This window comes from Lepisma saccharinum, chromosome 1, assembly GCF_977018435.1.
Source record: "Lepisma saccharinum chromosome 1, izLepSacc3.1, whole genome shotgun sequence".
Lineage (NCBI taxonomy): Eukaryota > Metazoa > Arthropoda > Insecta > Zygentoma > Lepismatidae > Lepisma > Lepisma saccharinum.
In genome coordinates, this window is record NC_139229.1 from 168,152,885 (window position 1) to 168,175,348 (window position 22,464).

The window sequence follows — 22,464 nt, forward strand, 5'->3', positions numbered from 1 at the left end:
GATTATAGATCTCTCCACTATTGACTGATCTAACTATGATTCTGCATCAATATTTATTCAACAATTTCATCTAAACACTTAAACTAAACTAAAATGAAACTCCATGCAGTAGTAGCCTCCTAAAGGCCAGGGCTTCCCAAGTGCCCTTTTCTTTTTTAATTTGGAGCCTGCTACTTCTTTCCAAGTATTTCTCTAATTGTCTACATGATGCTGCACAAAGACCAATAACATTGTTGGTAACAATCCATAATCCCCTAATGTGGGCATATTATTTATTTATCCCATTTTCACATTGGGCTTCAACCCAACACCCCTATTGGCATGTGGGCATATTTATTTATCCCATTTTCACATTGGGCTTCAACCCAACACCCCTATTGGCATGATCCTAATACATTTTTTAATAATTATTTTCCTGTAGTTTATGGTCATTACAAGCGTAAGAAAACAATTTTTAGTTGCTCAGGAGAACACACGCTCCCTTAATCATTTATTTTAATATTGACTAAAGATACAGTTATAACAATGGTTAGCAATTTTTTCAACAAAAAGAATCCATTATATAATGGATGTTGTCAATGTTACATTGTTGTAATATAGCAACCTAACTGTGAAAAGAAGCAGTCTGTTTTATTTTTATTTCAGATAAAAAAAATATTTTGATCACATCTGAAATGTCACAACGAAAAACTGTTTTCTTATGCTTGTAATAACCGTAAACTACAGGAAAATAATTCTACAATCCAAGCAATGCATACATACAAGAAAAACTATTTTTTAATAATTTTCAATATCTCATGATGCACATTAAGAACAACAATTTTGGTGAAATTTGGCCAAAAAAACAAAATCAGAAATATGTGGATCACTGTAAGGGTACTATATTTTAGTCTCTGAACAACTTTTTTTTTTCAGTATTAACCGTGTTTGTGCATGTACAATGTGAACTTTTCTGGAATTGCATGTAATTAACTTATAAATACGGTACTTACAAGAACAGGTATATTAAATATACTTTTATTCATAAAAATAATTAAATGGCAAATTTGTGCTACATTATAGCCTATTTATAGATATATTACAGCAATGGGTTTACCAATACATTACAGACTTACCAATCAATAACCAAATTGTAGCATAAGTGATGCCCAATATTCCTATGCATTTCATTCATGGAGGATGGCTGGAATTGTTAGTAAAGAACTAATGCCGCACGAACCCCCCCTCCTTCCTTTCAATGGGACCAGAAATGATAACAGTACAATTTTTTCAGTTCCATACATTGGCATTAATGCACAAAAATGGTCAAAGGTTCAGAACCAATCATAAGAATGCACAAAAATGGCCAAAGGTTCAGAACCAATCATAAGCCTCTCTGAAATACTGTATTTTTTGATGTTTTGCAAACATGTATGAAATAGGCAACAGCATATTTTAAATATTTGTATCTACACACCTCTACCAATTATTATTCCACACTTGGCTGCAGGTTCAGTGAAAGTAACTTCTTGCTTGTCACCCATTTGGTTGGGTGGCTGCATTCCTCCTGGTCTTCTGTCCCAACCACCGGGCCCTCCTGGTCCGGGACCATACTCGCCCCCTGGTCCTCCGCGACCCATTCTATCAAAAGGTGGTGGAGGGCCACCTCGACCTCGTCCTCTTCCCATCTCATTGTCCCTGCGCTGGAAAGAATATCGTTAACAGTTATTAGTGAACATAATTCGCAAATATTGTACATGTCTCTGGGAAAATTTTACAAAAACATCCAATTTGTGATAACAGCCAGACAACTTTACATGTGTTTTTGACCCCATGCCGAAGCAAGAAAATGGCACCAACATAGAGGACCATGGAGTGATTTCTATTTAGGTTCAGGGTTACATTCAAACAAATTTAACCATTTCAGGATGGCTGGTTTGGAACAAAACAAGAACCACATGGCAAATATACAAATAGTTTTCTCTTTTTTGTTTATTTATATTAGGGATGGGTCGATATGAAATTTTGGCAGATACCGGTAAAGTACAGATATAAAATTTACCGATACCGATATTCTACCGATCCGATATAAAATTAGAAATTGTCCCTGAAGAACCTGAAAGGTTCACTGACCTCTTTGATAAGTGTGTGTTTCAAGGTGACTGCAGTGCAAGATAAATTGCATATTTAGACATTTACTTTTTTGGAAAGTAGGGCATGGATATTATCCATAAAAATTACAACAAAATGGCAAAATTTTGCACTAAATTATCAGATAATAATCGATATATCGGATCGGTAAAATAATCGGTAATTTATCGATAAATTGATACACCGATATGCCTATATCGGCCCATACCGATTAATCCGTCCAATCCCTAATTTATATGCATATAAAGATATGACATACTGGAATGTCAAATATTGTTACTACATTCAACAAACTCATTTCGGAAATGTCCTTCGAAGCAACAACGCAAGATTTTAATTGTTTTTTTTTCTCTAAGAAGTATCTAAAGATTATCAAAGTAACTTTGCAGTTCTAGGACTCCTGTCATCCTGCAAAAACAAAAAACCGATAATCTATGAATGTCAATTACAGTCAAGTCTCGATTCTACGTCCCCAAATATAACGACCCTCTCCAAGTAATGACCCTTTTCCCAGGAAAATCGGCCGAAAAATACGTTCATATACGTATTGCTGTTGCTTGTATTGTAGAATTATTTCTCCTGTAGTTTATGGTTCGTACAAGGTTATAAACCCAAAATTTTACAACCTTTCGGAAGAACACATACTTCCTCCATCAGACATTTATTCTTAGTTTCATGAATGTTGCAGTTATAATATTGTAAAAATGTCTGATGAAGGTGCATGAACAGAAATAAGCTGTCACGTGTTGACTCACGGCATGTCAAGTGGTTGGTCACAGTGTTTTTAGGCTTGGTGTGTAGTGGGCAGAAAACCATTGCTGGTACAATAGATGCTCCCGCGAGGTTAATGATGTAATATGATTTTGCAGGTGCAAGCCCATAGCGCAGCTGGAAGCTTGAAATCATTTGTAGAATGAGTGTCATGCATGGAGAGAAAGTCATGAGTGAAGGTTGTGTCAGGAAATGGTGCCGGAAATTTCAAGAGGGAAGAACTCATGTGTGTGATTAAGGACAAGGAAGACAGTCTGTTGTGCTGGATGACCTTGAATGAGTGGATAACATGGTTTACGAATACTGCCACTTCACAATATACAGTACACAAAGAGTCAAGAATTTCCTGAAATTGGGCAACCCCCTCTATGAGACAGCCTGTGAGGCTGGGTTATCAAGTTTTGTGCAAGATGGGTACCAAAATTAGGAGCTGATGGATGGTGTTTGAGAATGGCAGATTCCCTGGTGGCAACGAGGGTATACAGAAGAAAGTGCGTTCACTGACAAATGCCTGATGAATTTAGATGGCAATTATGTTGTAAAATAGTTCACATGTGCAACTTTCATGTATAACAAATATATGTTTTCCTTATTTCATGCCTCTCGGGAAGTTTGATTTCCGAATAGCACTCTTGTAATTTACCCAGTATTACAGTGCACACCAGACTAGACAAGTTTAGTACAGCATCTCACAAGGTGCAGAGGATGTTTTTGTACAAACATTAACAGAAGGATAATGGAAGCCATGAATAAGCCAGGGGAGAAGATAAGTGTCATGTGAATTCTAGAGCTTTGTGCACAACTGGACTGTGGTCTCAATGAGATGTAGAAGGTGACAGAAGATTGTAAAGTGTTTGCAAAGTTGGTACCAGTCGACACCCAAAATAAAGTGGATAAGAGTGAATATCTGCTCTAATCTGTTGGACGAGCTTGTAGCCAATCATGAAAAGTTCTCTCCTGATCTGGTGACCTTATGAAATTTGGGCATATCTTTATGATCCGGAGATGAAGAAATTAGTCCTTCCACACCGCTTCTCTCCAAGGCCTAAGAAGGTTGTGAAGAAATACATATACAACAAACAATGCCCACCTGAATTTTTTCCAAGATAATTTAAAAGTTGTGTTCAATGTTTGTGCAAATGCATTTATTGCGATAAAGACAATGTTGCAATCATGATCTTATGTCACATTATCTCTTAAGAAAGCTAGAACTGCATACATCATTACTCATTTTTTACCAAGAGGCTTTCACAGGTTAGGCATTCTTGCCTAAATCACATTTTTCACATGTATAAAGATAAAAAAGAGGAAATCAGTTTAGTGCATACTTTTTTTAAATTGTTTCATTTTATATTTTCAACCTGTATATTAATGATAAAGCTCTACTTTTGCAACCATTGTTAAAAAAACAGCTTTGTGGTACAGCACACAACAGAAAAACTTTGTAATTGTTACAACAATAATGAAGAAAACAAAAATCCCTGATTTATACAGTTTGCTTCAATTGTAATCTCCTTAAGTTAATAAATTATTATTTTAATACTGAAAGCTGGCATGCATCAGTTTCAAGAAGTCTTTAATACAACCAAGCTGATCAAATAATCACATAGTGGTAATGATGTATTTACCATGTGATTACTTTTGCTGCAACACTGTATTTCACTGCAAAATTATTTACTAGATATAAATCACAGGTACATTAGTAGCCTACATTATTTTAACTTAAGGACTAAAAAAAAAATCTATAACATGTATACTAAGATACATCATAATGTGTATATCTATTTACTCAATTTACTCCCAACATATTATATCGCACCCCTCTGTGCCATACACATGCATGTGCATGCGCCCACACACTACTAGAGCTTCAGTTTCTATAACTAGAGTTTATTATATATAATATCACAGACTTATGCCACTATTCCATTACCTGGATCTTCAGAATAAGCATTTATATGATATTTTACGACCTCTCTATCATGTGCTATTTCAATAATAACGAACGACATGCTTGCTTGCTTTAGTAATTGTCTATTACTTAACGTATGTTGTTATAGGAGAATATAACTATAGTGCTAATTCTAGCTTTAACACTATAAGATAATGATCAAAAACAGTTTTGCACGCTTACAGGAATGAAGTAGTAGCCACTGTCTTACCTTCCATTCTCAGAAGCACTTTACCAGAAGCATGATCCAAAATCCATTCTTCACTTTGTTTCTGGCTACACATTTCAGACTGAAATATCAGCACCACTTAAACTGTGGAGTTGAAGACAACCATCTTTGTGCAAGGAGGGAGAAAGACGAAAAGAAACTGGTAACGCGGCAAACTAAAAGTTTACCCCCTTCCCCCAGGTACGTCCACATCAAATTTCAGGGACTGCCTCACCACATTCCCATAATCATTGGCAGACATTCTGGATTCCAGATGACAATACCGAAACAAAATGAAAAAGCTCTGAAACATTCCACTGACTTTTGGGCATGAAGCAAAATTTCGAGGCCATCGTGTCATCCGAGGCAACAAGCATGTCTCACTTTATTTCCTTTTCTTTTTTGTCATGCGAATTCTGAATTTGTGGCACACACAATAAGGTCTCCCCGACACTACTGTTGCCCTCCCAAGAATGAAGACCATCTGCTTTCATTCGCAATGGTTACAGGAGGTGTGTAACTGCTTACCAACACACTGTCGATGAGGTCTTCAATCCGTCTCCTAGCCTGTTCTATTTGGTCTGGCTGCCCTGTTAAGAGACACCTCCTGTCCCCAGGGCCATCGTCACAATATTGCTGGAACTGCACCCACGCCCCAGGCTCAGTCTGTATCTTCTTAATCATGTCACCACCCTTTCCAATGACAACACCCACTGCTGCCCGTGGGACAGGAACCTTATCACACAAAAGCAACACATTATTAATACAGATAACATCTTTTCATGTTATTTAACAAAGCATGTTCATTTATGGGTAAGGTGGGGCAAACTAGTTAGGGAATAGCCAATTGTTACTGAATGCTTTTTTTTTAGTTATTCCCTTTCCACAATCCAAATATTAAGGGATGATGAAAGGGGCAAGGTGTAGGGTAAAAAAGGAAATTTATTTACCATATTTACTCATGTATAATGCGCACTTATTTCCAAAATGTTTGCGCCCAAAAACTGTGAATTTGGACAGCCCCATGGAATTACACATGTTTTCACTATGTCACTGCATATAACATGTATATATTAACAGGTGCAAATACAAATTACCAGGTTTGGTTTCTTGAGCAATTAATTATAATTTTAAAAACCATACAAGTCTGGCCATTTCCCATGATTTTTCACATTGTAACGACCATGTTTTGTAACACCGAGAAAAGCGGTGCAATTTTGGCGGATTTTGTGCACGCACCTCGCGTCATGCAGGATGTGTATCACAATGGTATTTATTGGATGACAAATAGAAAATAACTTCCTGACCGTTGCAAATCCATAACATAATTTTGATCTTTCTTTCTTCTACTACCCAATAAGCAATGTGGTTCCAGAAGTGAGTCTTGGGGTGCTAAACACAGTGGAGGGACAGATGGGGGAGCATGAGTTGGCGGCTGATTGTATGCACAAGAGTATATTCTCCTCTTGGTCCACATAGAAACAGGTGACTCCTTGAATAGGTATGATGTCTATTGCTCTTCATCGGTATAGCAACAGATTTACAACCTAAAACTAAGGAAGCCATTCTTGAATACTGCGCATTATATATGGGATAATTGTTGCTTTTCCCTATCCAAAAGCAGGGTCCCTATCCAAAAGCAGGGTGCGCATTATACACACGTAAGTATGGTGCTGTATAAATATATATAAAAGGAGTTTAGTATGAGTGGTTCTTTTGATCCATAGGTGGTTACTTGTGTCCGATTTGGGTTTCTGTAAGCCCCTCTTTTTCTCTTTTTGCCCAACTACAGTCACAAGGCAGAGAAATAATGCTGATGGGCAATTCCAGTGGTGTTAAAAGAGTTTGTTTCGGATTACAATGCACTCGGGAGATATGAGTTTCAGATCAGTGGCATGAAAGCAGTGGTCCAGTCTCCTACAGATCATGCAGTGTTACAAGATGCCAATGATGCCTGTGTTTTGAAAAGCACTACAGAAGCAGTCAGTGGAATGTTAGTAACAGACCTTTGTGAACGAACTTTGTAGGAGATCCAAACATTTCACCTCAAAAAAAGAACTAATTAGAAAATGTGCTATCAATAGACTATGACAAATGAAATGCTACACCACCTATTTTAAGTGCTCTACACACAAAAGCCCAGCAAAACACCACTATAATAATAATTTTTGAAGTTTTGATGAAACTGGTTTTTTGTTGTCCATCACCAGAGCAAATAGCAGACATGTTATAGTAAAAAAAAAATCTTTCTGCACATAAGCACTTTGTTTGGCATGGGTATGCATTAGTTGACATTTAAAAATTGCATAACAAGAAAATATAATAATCTGGTAGAGTACTCTACCACATATTATTTGGAAGAATAGCAATACCTAATAGAGTGGAACATCGATTTTACATTTTTCAGGGGACCAGGGTGGAAAAACTTGAAATGCATAAAAATTATATAACATTTTGCATGTTGGGACCATGAAGGTTGAATGTATAATGCATGAAAATGTAAAATCTGGGAACATAAATTCAAAGTTCCAATGTGTATATATATATAGTGGAACCCCAATTTTACGTTTCCGGTTTCACACTCCCCAACATAACAAAATGTTTTAAAACTTTCCTTGATTTTACATTTCTCTGCATTTTGATTTTCCAGCTTGGTCCCTTGAAAAACTTAAAAATTGAGGTTCCACTGTATATCACATTTTAACATGCTACTGCTAACAAGACAAACATGTAAATCTGAAAATAGTAATCTTAATCTTTAAATGAAAAAAAAAAAAATCTTACATGTACAAGTACAAATTGCTATCCTACTACAGGGCAACCTTGTGTTTTTCAGGGGACACACTAAAGAACTTAGCATGTAGGAACATGTAATATATAAGGAAGTTTTTTTAAAATGTCACCTTTTTTTGGGACCTTGAAAGTAAAACAATGTGGAGAAATTTAAAATCTGGAAAAATCAGTCTTCCACTGTAATTGCAAATCATTGAGATTTGTTTGTAAAATTTTAAAAAAATACAAACAAAATATTTTAAATGGTGCATGTCTTTCAAAGACAAAGATGGCATGATTTCTCCATTTTAAAGGTATCATTATGAAATATTGCTTACTTTAGGGACATAACACCTTCAGGAGTCCTACTTTGAAGTCCACTTATGCTCAGGCTAATTGGTACCCAAGCTACCATGGTATCCCAATCTCTGGTATGAATGAGCCTCTTTCAGTTCTTCAGGAGTAAACTCACAGATGTACATCGAGATGTGCACATACACGAAAACATTCTGGGGACACACATTTGTTTTTGACAAACACAATGTGAGAATACACCCAAACGTTTATTATTGGAGAGTTCAAAGGGTACAAGGTGCATTCCTGCCATGTTTAGCATTGCTTTTAAGCAACTTTTGGCTAACTAGAATAACGAGAATGAATGATTAAGATGAAATTTACGGAGGGCACTCGCATACTCAGATCAGAACTGCCCCAGAGGCAGCTCCATATGAATACATAAAACAATGCAAAATGACAAAACTACTCTTACGTACATTCAACTTTTATTCACCGTTAACGTGTTTACATATACAGCATGTTAAGTGTGTGTGTGTGTACAAACGTACATCTCACAATCACATTCTAAATGAACTATTGCACTCGGACCATGTGACTGACAAAAAAAAAGTCCAAAATGAAAATGGGAACTAATAAAACTGCAGTTATGACATGCATGTATTTACTGTATTTTCATGTTGAGGGAAGGGTTACTTTTATGCAAAGTAGCATTCCACTTAAAATAAAACATCTTACACTATTTCTTAAAATAAACTGATATCACTAATATAACAAGTAAAAAGGAGGAAGTTGTGAAATAGCTTATTTGTTGCATTCAATAAATATTCACATGGATTCTCCATTTTACATTCCCCTTACTCCCTAATGGTGTCAATACAACAAAACCTTCCATATGTTAAGGTCTTAACAGGGTTTCCTACTTATTTTGACAAAACTAAATTCCTGGGTTTCTACAGGTAATTTAGACAATTTTAGACTTGCAGATCTTTTGGTGGCATTTCAACCACGTTTTAACATTTTTGTGTAGAATATCTTCCATTAAGAAGCTGGTTCAAGAAAAAGTGCAAATTTCTTTCCATTTCTTAATCTTGGCCAAAAAAAACAAAAACAACTGGATTTTTAAGTTTCCAGGCATCTGGGTATATTTTCAATATATCCGGACTTGGCTGTTACGCCCATAGGTTGATTTCCTCAAAAGTTTTGAAGGTTTTCTAGGTGATTTAAAAATATATGATCAAGAATCTACTGTATTTGAAAATTGTTGAGCTTAAGAAATTATCCAAGAGGATTCTTGTTTATAGAAAATCCAGATTTCAAAATATCTGATATCCATTTCGGATGCAACAGATAATTTGGATAATACAGCTATCTGGATATCAGATATCCTGATATCAAAGTATTGAGATAACCTGTGTCTGCAAATGGCTATTTACTTTTTCAAGTTCAGCAAGTTATTCTGGGAAGAATGGTCTGGAATTAAGAAAATAATTACCATGTAAAGGATCGGGACATCAAACAATGTTACATTCTTAACTGTAACCCTTTTACATTTTTGTTACGGTGGAAAACTGCATTTACACTGACCTTAGTAATGTAGATATAGATCTGTTTTAGTTTAAAAAAAAAAGGTAAACATTTAAAAAATCTGCTGAGAATCCATAAAATGAATAAACAGATAGATTAGAAGAGGACTTTGAGAGAATCTATACAGTAGAATTAATATGACAATATGCGAAGAGCCCCAAAACAGATAAATAACAAACTGTCCAGAGAATCAATACATTCAGGTATTTCAGATAATTGTATAATCTGAATATGAAAATATCAAATTTCGGGATAGAAAATTATCACAAAATTTTGTGTTTGGTCATCTCTACATGCTATACATACATATGTAAAAAAAACCTCTGTCAGGGTTTACGGGCAATCAATTGAATGTTGCATTGCATCCTTAACTTCATGCACGCACCTATCAATAGTCACATAATAATCCTAAGTCAAAAACTTCTGAATGTACATGCACGGGTTTCCTTAGATAATAAATAAATTATACAATTAGAGAATATAAACATGCAGAATGGAGTGTTGCACAAAATGAATGCCAGAACATTAAACTGCACCACAGACAACACTCCTTCAGATGCCTGAACATGCTAATACACAATTTCAATGGGAAGGAAATCAATTTTCAAAACAAAAACAAACTTCCTTCAGCATCAGAAAACTTGTGCGAATCTCTGGCATGTAAGGAGATTTGCATTACCGAGAAACAATGTAAAACATGAAACGGCTGCAATTACTGAACAATACTTATAACCCCTACCTCTGCTGAATCGGGACCACCTCCGTATTCACTGAATCCTTGGTTTGGCCCACGTTGACCACGGGTAAAGGCCTGATGAGAAACGAAACTATCAAAGGACAAAAGCAAACCATGCTCCCAACATCCAATGCAGGTATTGGAGAAGGGATAGTTGGGAACCATAACTACAGTTCCCACTACGTAACACACTTGGGGACAACACCCTAATTTTTTTAAAAAATTATGCAAGTTGCTCCTACTTATGCAGCTAACCAAATAGACAAAGCAAGCATGTTATTCATCATTCTTAAAAATAGCACATGATACAAGTATTAAGCAATAAAGCTACATTCTTCAGAGCAACAATTTAACCACAAATTTCCTTAGCATACAAGTAACCTTTATACCTATTCAAATTATAACAATCTGGATGTGAAAATAAGTGTACTTCAACTACCCTACAAGAATAACTGCATAGCACCCAAAATACACGTCCTCCAGGCACACCTTTCAACAATATGAACTAATCCATTTATTGACAAATAGGCCTGGATCTACTATACAAGTGATTTTTTATGCTCTTTCAATAACATTAAAATACATTCTTAATGTCACATCATAAGTATGTTTCATAAAAATGCCAAAGGCAAGCAGTGCACAAAAAATGACTAAAAAAATAGGTGACGAACTTCTATAATCTGTAAAATTCCTAGCTGGTAAATCAAGCAATACATAAAACTTTTAACAGAAGTCATACCTTTTTCATCAGGCATTACAAGGCGAAATAAATAGTGCTGAAGTGAATATTTACCTGCATTTCTTTCTCTGCTATCAGGTCATACACAAGCTGTTTTGCATACTGGAAGAGGAAAAAATAAAAACAAAAATTATTCATGAATTCTGGTAATTCAAGGCAAGGCCAGGTTTAGCATTAAATGCAGGAAAAAACACTAAACTAAGCCCATTCTGCAAACACTACATGTATGTTACACCCACAAATGCACAGAAGAAATATGTAAATTAGCAAAGCTCAGTCAGGATTAGTTGACCATCTAGTAATACTCTTATTTTAATATTTCATGTTCTTCATGTTAAGTATACAGTGAGTCACATAATTATTCGGACACACAGTAAATTTCTAACATTTATGAGCAGGAAGGGAGTGAAATCTGTGTACAGCGTTGAAGTTGATTTTCGTTTAAAAAATGTCATGTTGGTCGATAAAAGGTTAAAAAACGAACATCAGCAACAATATAACGAAGGATGAATCCCTACCGTTGCAAAAATAGTGCCACAAAATTATTCGGACACATAGTAAATGTTAACGTAAGTTTGCGATACAATGACAATTTCGATTTACGAATTGATTCATACTCTGTTCATATATATTAACTCTGGTTTCCTGTAGGTTTCTGTAGCAATTACGATCGCGTTTTGTTTAACAAAGTTGTGATATAAGAACATTTTCTATGTAGAAATGGGGCGAAGAGGAAAGGAAAGTTCATTTGAACAACATCAGTTAGTGATATGGCACCACGCTAAGGGTAAAACTTACCGTACAATTGCCTCAATGTTGAAAATGAAAAAAAGTACAGTTGCAGATATTATTAAGCGATTTAAAGATGAAGACAGGATCGAGTCCCACGGTCATACAGGGAGACCAAGAATATTTTCCCCCAGAGAAGAGACAGTAATCTTGAGGAAAATTTAAAAAAAAACAAAGATGAGTGCTCCATTGGTGTGTGCTGAGATAGCTGAGGAGTGTGGAAAGCATAGTCATCCTGAAACTATACGAAGAGTGCTCAGAAGGGCAAACTATCATGGCCGTGTAGCCAGGAGAAAGCCATTTGTAAGTAAGCCAAACAGGACAAAAAGACTGGTGTTCGCAAAGGAACACTTAGGAAAGGATCAGACATGGTGGAATCGGGTAATTTTCACTGATGAGAGTAAATTCAATATTTGTGAGTCAGATGGGAGGGTAACAGTGTGGCGTAAACCAAATGAGGAGCTCCGAGGGAAAAATTTGCAAGCAACAGTGAAGCACGGGGGTGGTCACGTAATGGTTTGGGGCTGCATGTCGGCCCAAGGCGTTGGTAAATTGGCTTTCATCGAACAGACAATGGACAGGTACCTTTACCTTGACATTCTGAAGTCAAATCTAAAGACTAGTGCTGGAATGATGGGCATTCTTTGTAACTTTATGTTTTATCAAGATAATGACCCGAAGCACACTTCCCGCGTAGTATGGTTATTGTACAACTGCCCAAAAGTGCTCCATCCTCCACCGCAGTCTCCAGACTTGAACGTCATTGAGCACCTCTGGTGTAAGTTGGAAAAAGAAGTGAGGAAAACACCTATAACCTCGAAGGCAGACCTCAAGGAGAGACTTCAACATGAATGGGCCAACATATCGCCAGTGTACACCAGAAAATTGGTAGATAGTATGCCAAATCGTTTATCCGAGGTATTAAAATTGAAAGGGATGCCTACCAGATACTGACATTTCTGTTCGTTGCTTTTCAAGCGTGTTTTCCTGTCTCTCCTTCCATGTGTCCGAATAATTTTGTTTAACCCACAAACAATGTTTGTTTTGTTTAATGAAAATATTTTACTAATATATTATATTAAACATAATTGAAGATAATTAAGAGTGTGCTCATATTGTGTTTTGTTTGTTAAATAAATATTAAACATTTATCATCGTATTATATCACGACTACGTCAGTAAATATTCAGAAATCTTATCTGTCCGAATAATTATGTGACTCACCGTTTATTTCTATAATACTGAAGTGTTGGCATAAGCAACATCTGCAAGAGTACGGCCATAAGTAGGGCCCGGAACGTTATGTTCTATAAAACTGTAAAATATATATGTAATTATGTCAAAAATTGAAAAATATGTCAGAAAAAGGTAGAAATATTCCTAGTAAATCCAAAAATATGCACTACAGTACTTTTGAATTTCTCATAACATGGGATTCAGTATCTTCCAGGGAAGATAGACTAGGCTGGGGGTGGAGTATTAAATGAAGCCAGAATCCTGCACAACAATGAGTAGAGGCACATATTTTTGGTAAATAAAAAAGCAAAATAACGGTACAAAAACGGAGTCAATTTCGGGTTCAAAAGCAGTAAATAAAATAAAATATCGGTGTTATAGCGGTGAAAAAATGGATGAAAAGTGGTATATAAAAAGACATATTGGTTTTAAAATTGTGAATATAATCCTAAATTTGATTTAAAAACTACACTTATTCCACAGAATTAACATTTCACTTCTAATATCACATTTATGTAGTTACCAGAGTATTAAGTTTATTTCAGACTTCAGAAGGTGTCGCGTCGGTGAATAAACCCTGAATTTCGTGTTTAAGAGTTAATTTCGCTTCTTGCAGTTCATTTCGCATTATTTCGTGACAAAATATGGTCACAAAATGCATCTCACACCTTTCAAAAACATGAAAAATTAACACTACAATGTTTTTTTTTTAAATTTAGTTTTTTCATTAAAAACGAAATATGCATGCCCCTAACAATGAGATAACATCTTCCCTCAATAATGTTTCAATGAATATTAATTGTCAGCGGGATAAAAAAGGGGGCATTTTTGTTCTATTTTCAGTTGGTAAAAGAAGACTGCAACTGCTTTTAAATTCTTCATTCGTCATTTCCTTATCCTAGCATCAATAATATGAACTATCAGTTGCGCTAAATATATGAAGAAAAATTAAATTATAAAACAACAGTATATGCAAGATAATTACGAAATTATACAGAAATATGTCTTATTACGAGAAAATTGAAGAAATTTGTAAAGAAGCAAAATTGGTAAAATATGTTAAAATATGCTTTATCAAGTTGGTCTACTTCAGATGATTTTCATCAGATATGTAAAGATCTCGTCCCAGTACACAATCTGATGCCAAATAAAAAATATGTTATAACCAAGTCCCGGGCCCTAGTCATAAGCATTGATTAGAATTTGCATTGGTTCAGACCTCAAGAACTGATAAACAAAATGCGCTATTATAAGTAGACCTGCAGCTTTATTGGTACAAGTTATAATACTTATCTAACACATCCTATCAGTTTAACAACTATAACAGAGTTCCTGCTTTTTATGTAAAAACATTTTCTTAGATATATCAAATTTCCAGATAATTCTGTAGTGTTTTCACTTACCCCAACTCTGTTTACACCTTAATTTTACGTTTCTCAAGGGACCGGGGTGAAGAAATTTAAAATTAAGTCTGAGCCAATGGTGATGTATTACTTAAAATTTAACCACTGATACCTGTAAACACTTTTCCAAGTTAAAAAAAAATGCCACACAATACTTCATAGAATTAATTCCGAAAAACGATGTAGAATTTAATTTAATTTTAGAAGGCCGAGTATTAGGATCTGAAAGTGACACCAACATAGGCTAATACTTTCCCCAAATCTGAGAATCTTGGTCCAGAGAAATGTCCTGCAACACTTCCATAGTGTGTCAATGTTATGGAAACTGCAAATTTCATATTTTTCATTATTTTTCTAACATCGTTGTGGGAAGACATGGAACTTGTAATACATTGGAAGTATGTGAAACTAGGACTATTCCCAACCAAAGCTGGTAGATTTCTATCATGTAATTCCAACAGTTTCACAGGTAAGCGTGTACTTCATTTCAGTATAATAATTTGCTATCTCAAGTTTCTTTCCTCAGAAAATGATAATTTATTAAATTTTTAAGTATTTTGAATTGTTACAATTTACAGGCTGAAGACAATGTATCCTACCCCCTTCCCCCACATATAATTCTGTGATAAGCTTTAACTTTTAGGTGCCCAAGCGTCTCGATCGAGACGCTGTGTCCAGGTCGTTTTGAGAGTTAGCCCCCTCCCCCCGCCACATATACGCCGAATTTGCAAAAATTTCATATAGTCTGAATCTCTGGTTCATTGCGCGTACAACGGTATATCACTCATCTCTCTAGGGCAATTAGCTTCCGAACTACACTCATTTAATTGAAACTCTGCATTTTGCTCAAAATCGGCTTGGGCAACCGAGGCTTACTATTGAAAAAGGGCTTGGGCGTCAAAAGGTTAAGTGGAAATATGACATTAGCCCTAGTTACTACATAAAGCATATTTTTAACACTTTAGTCGCAAATCACTGTTCAACTTGTAAAAAGTTCCATATCCATAAGTGTACAGCCTTTAATTGACATTGCAGGTTAGTGGGAAAACCGGCTTACGCACAGTTGAACAACGAGACTAAAATATGATGTCAACCATACTAGACCGATCATTAAAGAATCACATGGTGTATCCTTACCTCTACTTTTTGAAGATCTCCACTAATTCTCAGAGGTTTCTCTTGTTCTTGCTGTGGACCATCCTGGATCACGACCATTTTTGCACCAGACTTCTCTTGAAGAGTCTTTATTGTTTCACCTCCTTTGCCAATTATCAGTCCAACTTTGGGTCCTGGTACCATAATTTCAACCTGGGTGAGGACAAAACAATTAAAATCCTTTTTGATTCATGGCTAAATAAAAAAAAAATGATGTTCTTTGGAAGATGGTGACTTCATAATTGTTCCTGTTCTCTGTTGCGAGAGTGTAATGAACTGTGCCTAATGTAATCTGTCCATCAGAATTCTAAACCTAATCTAAGGATGTACATACATACTTATTTGGACCTATTTCCAGGTTCCAGGAATTAAAGTAGCCCAATAACACCCGGGGCTCCTGAGGAAGAATGTGGAAAACAAGTTCAAAACATTGGACAGAAGAGGACGTTAAACGACAAAAGACTTTGAAGCACAAACGTTTTTCATACTTTTCAAATTATCTTATGCTGTTATGTGGACATTCATATTAAAAAGTGTTGATATACATGAAGTGTAAAAGAAAATTTTGAGCAAGAAATGAGGTGAAATAAAACACCCTCTCATATTTTTAGAGGTTACATGTGTACGTTCAGCTCATGAAACTGTACTTACAGGTTTGAAGACACTATTAGGCACTACCTGCTATTCGGTCTACCAGGAAACAGAAAACAAGATAATGAAAAATTCAGCATTCGGAGAGTGTGTCCTCTAGCATGTACACACGTGAATAAGTATTAGCTTCATTATGTTGAAAGGTAGTACAAAGTTGCCTGTCCATATTGTACTGTGCCATGAAGGAACATTTAGCGGATGTGGCAATAGGGCCCCACACATTGACCTCTTGCGATTTTGGAGGTGATCAGCACAGTGCTCCAACCACCTTTACGTCCCCCGGGGTACCCATTTATTGAGGCTGGGTGAGCCACAGAGCTACTTTCTGCTGGGACAAGGCCAGAGAAATTCCAACTGACTAGACTACTGTGGCTCCATGTTGAAAGGCATGTGATAATTCTTATTGATGGCAAAATTTGTTCATAATATCACTAATTCTCAATTCCAACAAAACAAGTAAAAAATGTTTTAATTAAATGTATTACTGTTTCAATTATGCTTATGAACAAGGTTCCCCCTCATTTTGCCAAGACTTTCAGGTTTTTGGATATCTTTTCAAAATTGCCCAGACCTTTCGGTGCAACTTGATCCAATGGCGGACAGCAAATTTCGTGCAGCTCAAATGGGACACACTAGGAGTAGCCTTTTCGAAAATAATTTGATCCTGGTTAGATGTGTACTTTCCATGTCATATCAATTATAGATGAAAACTAAAGATTGCTGGTAAACCTGAGAAAACTTTTTTCTGGTCTTATTTGTACTGAATTAAGGATAAATGTAATATTTTTTTAATGTGCTAACTATAATCTATAAAGGCTTGCCAAAGTTTGTCCCTTTTACTTTCAAAAACCTTTATATCCATAATAATTTTAAAATTAGAATTTCGCAGTTATAGGCGATGTACAAGATATATCTGGCAGATAAAATTATTAGCAATGTTACCGATGACAGAAGAGAGATAAAGTGCCAATCCATCCCATCTCTATTTTCAAGAAATATCCGAGTAATGATAGTATTAATGATTATCACCAAAAACATATGCATAAATTATTGGTCATACAGCAGCAAGAAATCATAAAAGGGACGCCCTTTGACAAACACTTATCTTACGTACTAAAATTAAATTACATACAGCAGACATCTTATCCCAGAGGAATGCTACAACTTACCAGTGTGCTTACCTGAGCATGATTGCCCATTCCTCCCATATCAGACATTCCTCCTCCTCCTCCTCCGCCACCGCCGCCACCTCCTCCTGGACCTTCCGTTCTACTCCGTTGATGTACAATATTCATTATAAGCTCCCGAGCACGACTGAAATATTAGTATTTATGAGTGAGTTAACATTCTTAGCACTATGAGAAGTAGAAAAAGCCACATTAAGATCGACAGTTTGAGGAAATACCAAAATTTACCTTTTGTTCGACGAGCTTATGGTATATGAATGGAACATCTGCTCTGTATATTCACAAGAAATTCAACAGGGAATTTCTTAAGTGTGCTGGAAGTTATAATATTTTGGTCTTCATATGCTCATCCAGAGTTAAAGAAAAACAGCCTGTGCAGCTAATTAAACAGCAGTAATACTTTTCATATTCAAAAGTAACAAAAATAAGAGGAAAACTACTAACAGATCTGTCAAGCATGTAAATCAAACCAATCTTATGTATAGAACAGCATATATTCCTTTTATGAAGCCACGATTTGAGCTAACAAATTTGGACAACAAACAACGGTGCTCAAATTATCAGGTACTAATCACTTGTCCTTTTCTTTGCAAAAAAAAAAAAAAAACAATGCAGAAATTGCAAAGCTACCCTGAAATTGGAGAGGATTAAAAAAAAATTCATTTGCATACTCACTCAAGCCAACCATCTTGTCCGGGACCCGAATGTCTTCTGACTGGACACCACCAAGGCCGGCATGTGGGACTGCTGCACCCGGTACACGAGGTTGGGCAGCCTGCACAGCCTGTGGTGGTGTCTGTTGGTTTTGCGTTGGTTGCGGCGTTGTTGCACCTTGTGACTGTGACTGTTGTTGTTGCTGCTGCTGTTGCTGTTGTTGCTGCTGCCTTAACACAGCCAATTGAGCACCACAAGGGTCATTCACTGCTGCTACCTTCTTGGCTTCAGGTTCTTAAAGGAAAACAGCAAATAAGCAATTAAGCTGCTGCCCTAAGTTCCTACTAAATTCAGAATTAATAGTATTGAAAATTGAATTAAAAAATTTTGAGCGATCGATTTAAAGAATCAGATCTTCTAAAGTACTTTTCTTTTACGTAGCAGGTTGCTTACTTTCGTCCGAGAACTTATATGCTTGTGTTCCTTTAAATCTGAGTGCCCACACTGTTGACAACACACACATACATCAACACAATTTTGGAAGGGGGTGAAAATTTACATAAAAAATCACATCCTAAATGAATGAGGATGGTTGCAATTGCTTCACTTCCTGCCGAAATAAATGGGTTCTCCTTATAAAGGAGGGCTAATTTGGAGTTTCAATAGACACTTTTTAAAAAATTCAAAGATTGCTATATAGATAGCATCAGTAATGTAAAAAGGAAAAGAACTGCAGTAGTTTGGCAAAGAATGATAATTGCTGATGAATGAACCACATGGACATGTTTGGTACAAACAAGATGTTATTCATGTGGATTTTTTTTGGAGTAAGGGTCAGAATTAATGCCCAGTACTACTGCACATTGATCAAGGATGACATATGGAATTCAATTCACAAAAATACTGAGAATGTTATCTGAAAATGTCATTCTTCATCATGACAATGCCCAGCCCCACACAGTCAATTTGAATGCAACAACTCTCACTGAAATGCACTGGGAGGTTTTGATGTTATGTTCGTACACTCCGGACTTAGCCCTCAGTGATTAGATTATCAGTTTTCCTTGAGCTCCTTGGAAAGGCAAACAAGAGGGTAGAAATTGAAGAACGATGAGGCACTGACACAAAAGATGTCCTGCAGTGGTTAAGACAGCAGTCAACTTCCTTCTACGCCCAAGGATTCAGGGAACGACAACTGTGGTTGGATGCTCTGTGGAAATACTTGAAAAACCAGCTTAGTATGGTGCTTGTAGGACTTTCCATTATTTCCCCTCGCAATAGAAATCTGGTCAACCTTGAACGAACCTAGTACATCAGAAATCAAGGGAATAGAGAAGGAACTAGGTATTGTCTGAAGTAGACTGATGCCACTCCCTCCACGAGGTTGTCTGCAAAATTTTAAATTGACACACGGAAGGATGTAATTTGGCATTTTGAAATGGTATTGCCACGCATTAGCAGCTCGTTCAGCTACAGATCAAGAAGGAACATTTCATAGGACAGTAACTAATTTCTGTTGGTATACTTGAATTTAAAAGTAAATTTGTCAGTTTTGGCTCACCGAAACAATAGGGATATTAGACAAAACTGATGAAAGGATACAATGCAGAAAACAAATCCCATGTACTGGCTGTGTTTTCATGTTCCAGAGCCTCCTTTCTTAGTGTGCTGTGGCATTACATAGAACTACCGGAATTTCATCTCTGTATAATGTGCTTGTTATGGAAAGAGGTCCAGCCTATACAGTCTGTTGTCATGGAAAGGACGTAAGGGTGATGGGGGTGTGGGGTGGCAATGTTTTATTGAGAAATAAGATTTAAAAATGCTATAATTGTGGTACAAAACAGTGGTGGGAAAAATGTTTCAGACTGTTCTGTGTGATAAATGAGAACAGAAGAATGTGTGTGTACATAGATTGCATGAATTTCTTTAAAGCAAGGATGCAACAGACAACAGTGATACGCAAAAATGCAAGGCAAACACACAACCTCAATTGCCATGTTATGTGCATGTGAGATGTGGCAAATATTTTGCAAAAAGATGTGCACTTCATGGAAAACACAGGCATTTCATATTGTTTTGTGAATATAATTGCATATTTTATCAATGGGGATGTCATTAGGAGCATGATCCTAAAAGTTACATCATATTTTGTACAATGCAAAAATTCAATCTAGGGCAATGCTGTAACGTTGTGGGTACAAAGAAATTTTGCGTTGAATGATAATTTCAATAAATTAAACCATGGGTGTGACCAAGATAAAGCTAATTTCATGTAATATGAGCTTTAGTTAGATTCCCGAAATAACAAATAAAAATATATAATTTGTGAAGGTAAATTGAGTATTAATCCATGGGAATATTATAGTTCACATGACCAAAGGAAATAAACTGTTCCATTAAGCATGTTCACAACATGAAATGGCCAACTTTAAGTTCTATTGGAACTTTCATTATTCCATATCAAATGAGCCCAATTTCCAAGACGAAATGCAGCAACTTGAGATAATATTGTTTTAAAGCTTGCCATTAAATAGGAATCAAAATGTAGCACAGCAGATTCACTTTTCCGTAAACAAAAGAATGTTGTGATCACATATACAGACGTAGAAACAAGGCAAGCAAGAAGAAAATTTGAATTCTTGCACAACCTAGTTTCTATTACAGATAAACAAAGAAAAGCTATGCTCTGACAATAGGAATGACCCAGACCCATGTCAACTATATGTTAACCAAATTTTCTTTAAACCGTTGTTGGCTTGCAAATGCTGAACACTGGTCAGAGTAAAAATCACAGTGTTTTGCTAGATTTGAGTCACCACCTACTTGGGCAAACAAGGCTAAATCCAAAAAAGACAAAACAAGGTAGCATAAACTACAAGAAGACTTTTTACTCATTTCCAGCCATCCCTAGCTATAGGAGGGCAAAACAATAGATGAAACTGTTTACTAACAGCAGTGATGCAAGTGGTATATCAACTTATGCCCCCCTTCCCTATACCCTTATAGGTCTCCAAAAAATATTGTTGCAGACATGTCAATTGAAATGCTTGCATTGTGCACCTGAAAGTAAATATGCTGTGCACACACTATTCTTCGACACAAAAATTGAAATTTCAGACAATTCACAAAATTTCTCAGTGAGTCTTCCATATATCACTAGAATGATCTGAATAAAATCCACATTCTAGCTGGTTTACTGATAATTTCCTAAATATGAATGTTTCATGCTTGTAAAGCTGCACTTCCTTACACTATCATGAGTACAAATTTCTTTTAAAACAATTCAAGGATTATTCTCAGCAACACTAATCAACAAATATTCTAAATATACATTAGTACAACAGTATGTTATAACTTTCCTGTCAGTTAAGTGAAAATTCTTTCTAAACAATTGTATCTGTTATTCACCTTGCACACAACATTTAAACTTTCAAGTAATATATACATAAGAAAGAATATAAAGAAGGCTGGCATAGTGGTGCCACATCAATCACCTTCATTCTTTCCTTTAACTAAAATATTTTTAACTGCACTTTTGTACCCTAAGGACTTATGCATGGAAAATTGAAACATTAGATAAAAACATGTACCTACACAACCTATAATACCAATGTGGATAATTAGAATTGTGGCAGTACACGTGATCTGCTTTCAACATATGGAGACTTAAAGCGACATTTTTTGGAAAGCATATTCTAATTTTCCTCAATTTAAAATGAGCTTTCTGCTAAAACCCAAGTGATGCTTCCATGGCCTCTTTCACATGATAACACCACTCCCGAAGTGGGAAACAACTTTAATGCATAACTCAAATGAGACTATAACATTTTAAACGTCCATGACATGGGTATTTACGAATAAGAAATGGGGACATTTGGTAATTACAGGTCATAATATGCAAGTAATCACAAACATTAGAATTTTAATGGAGAATTCTATCGTAATATATTTGAGAGAAGAGCTTTTGCAGGTTTTTCGATACACAATGTACAGGGTCTCTCTAAATTAGTTATACAAAAGTAACCGTTAATTGTGAAGAAATTTATGTGCAACAGAAATGGTTTATACATCAATGAATACAATATACCTTCAAGTTTATTGTCGCACGTCATTTGCTTCCAGTTGCTAGTTTCAGACGCTGCCACTGGAGGTGTGAGCCTTTGCTTATCTGTCAGAGGCATATCATACCTGGACATGC

The 22,464-nt window shown here is 36.0% G+C and overlaps 1 protein-coding gene across 1 annotated transcript in view; it reads right to left on the reverse strand.

Annotated features, from left to right (window-relative positions):
- LOC145986981 (far upstream element-binding protein 1-like) overlaps positions 1–22,462 on the reverse strand; it is a 48,859-nt gene extending 26,397 nt beyond the window's left edge. Inside the window, exons 1-8 of the mRNA XM_083121447.1 lie at positions 22,354–22,462; positions 18,281–18,557; positions 17,592–17,736; positions 15,754–15,924; positions 11,243–11,290; positions 10,453–10,524; positions 5,589–5,795; positions 1,457–1,682 (exon numbers count right to left, since the gene is read on the reverse strand). Coding sequence (XP_082977573.1) covers positions 1,457–1,682; positions 5,589–5,795; positions 10,453–10,524; positions 11,243–11,290; positions 15,754–15,924; positions 17,592–17,736; positions 18,281–18,557; positions 22,354–22,462 — 1,255 coding nt within the window. The remainder of the gene's footprint in view (positions 1–1,456; positions 1,683–5,588; positions 5,796–10,452; positions 10,525–11,242; positions 11,291–15,753; positions 15,925–17,591; positions 17,737–18,280; positions 18,558–22,353) is intronic.
- Between the last annotated feature and the right edge of the window lie 2 nt (positions 22,463–22,464).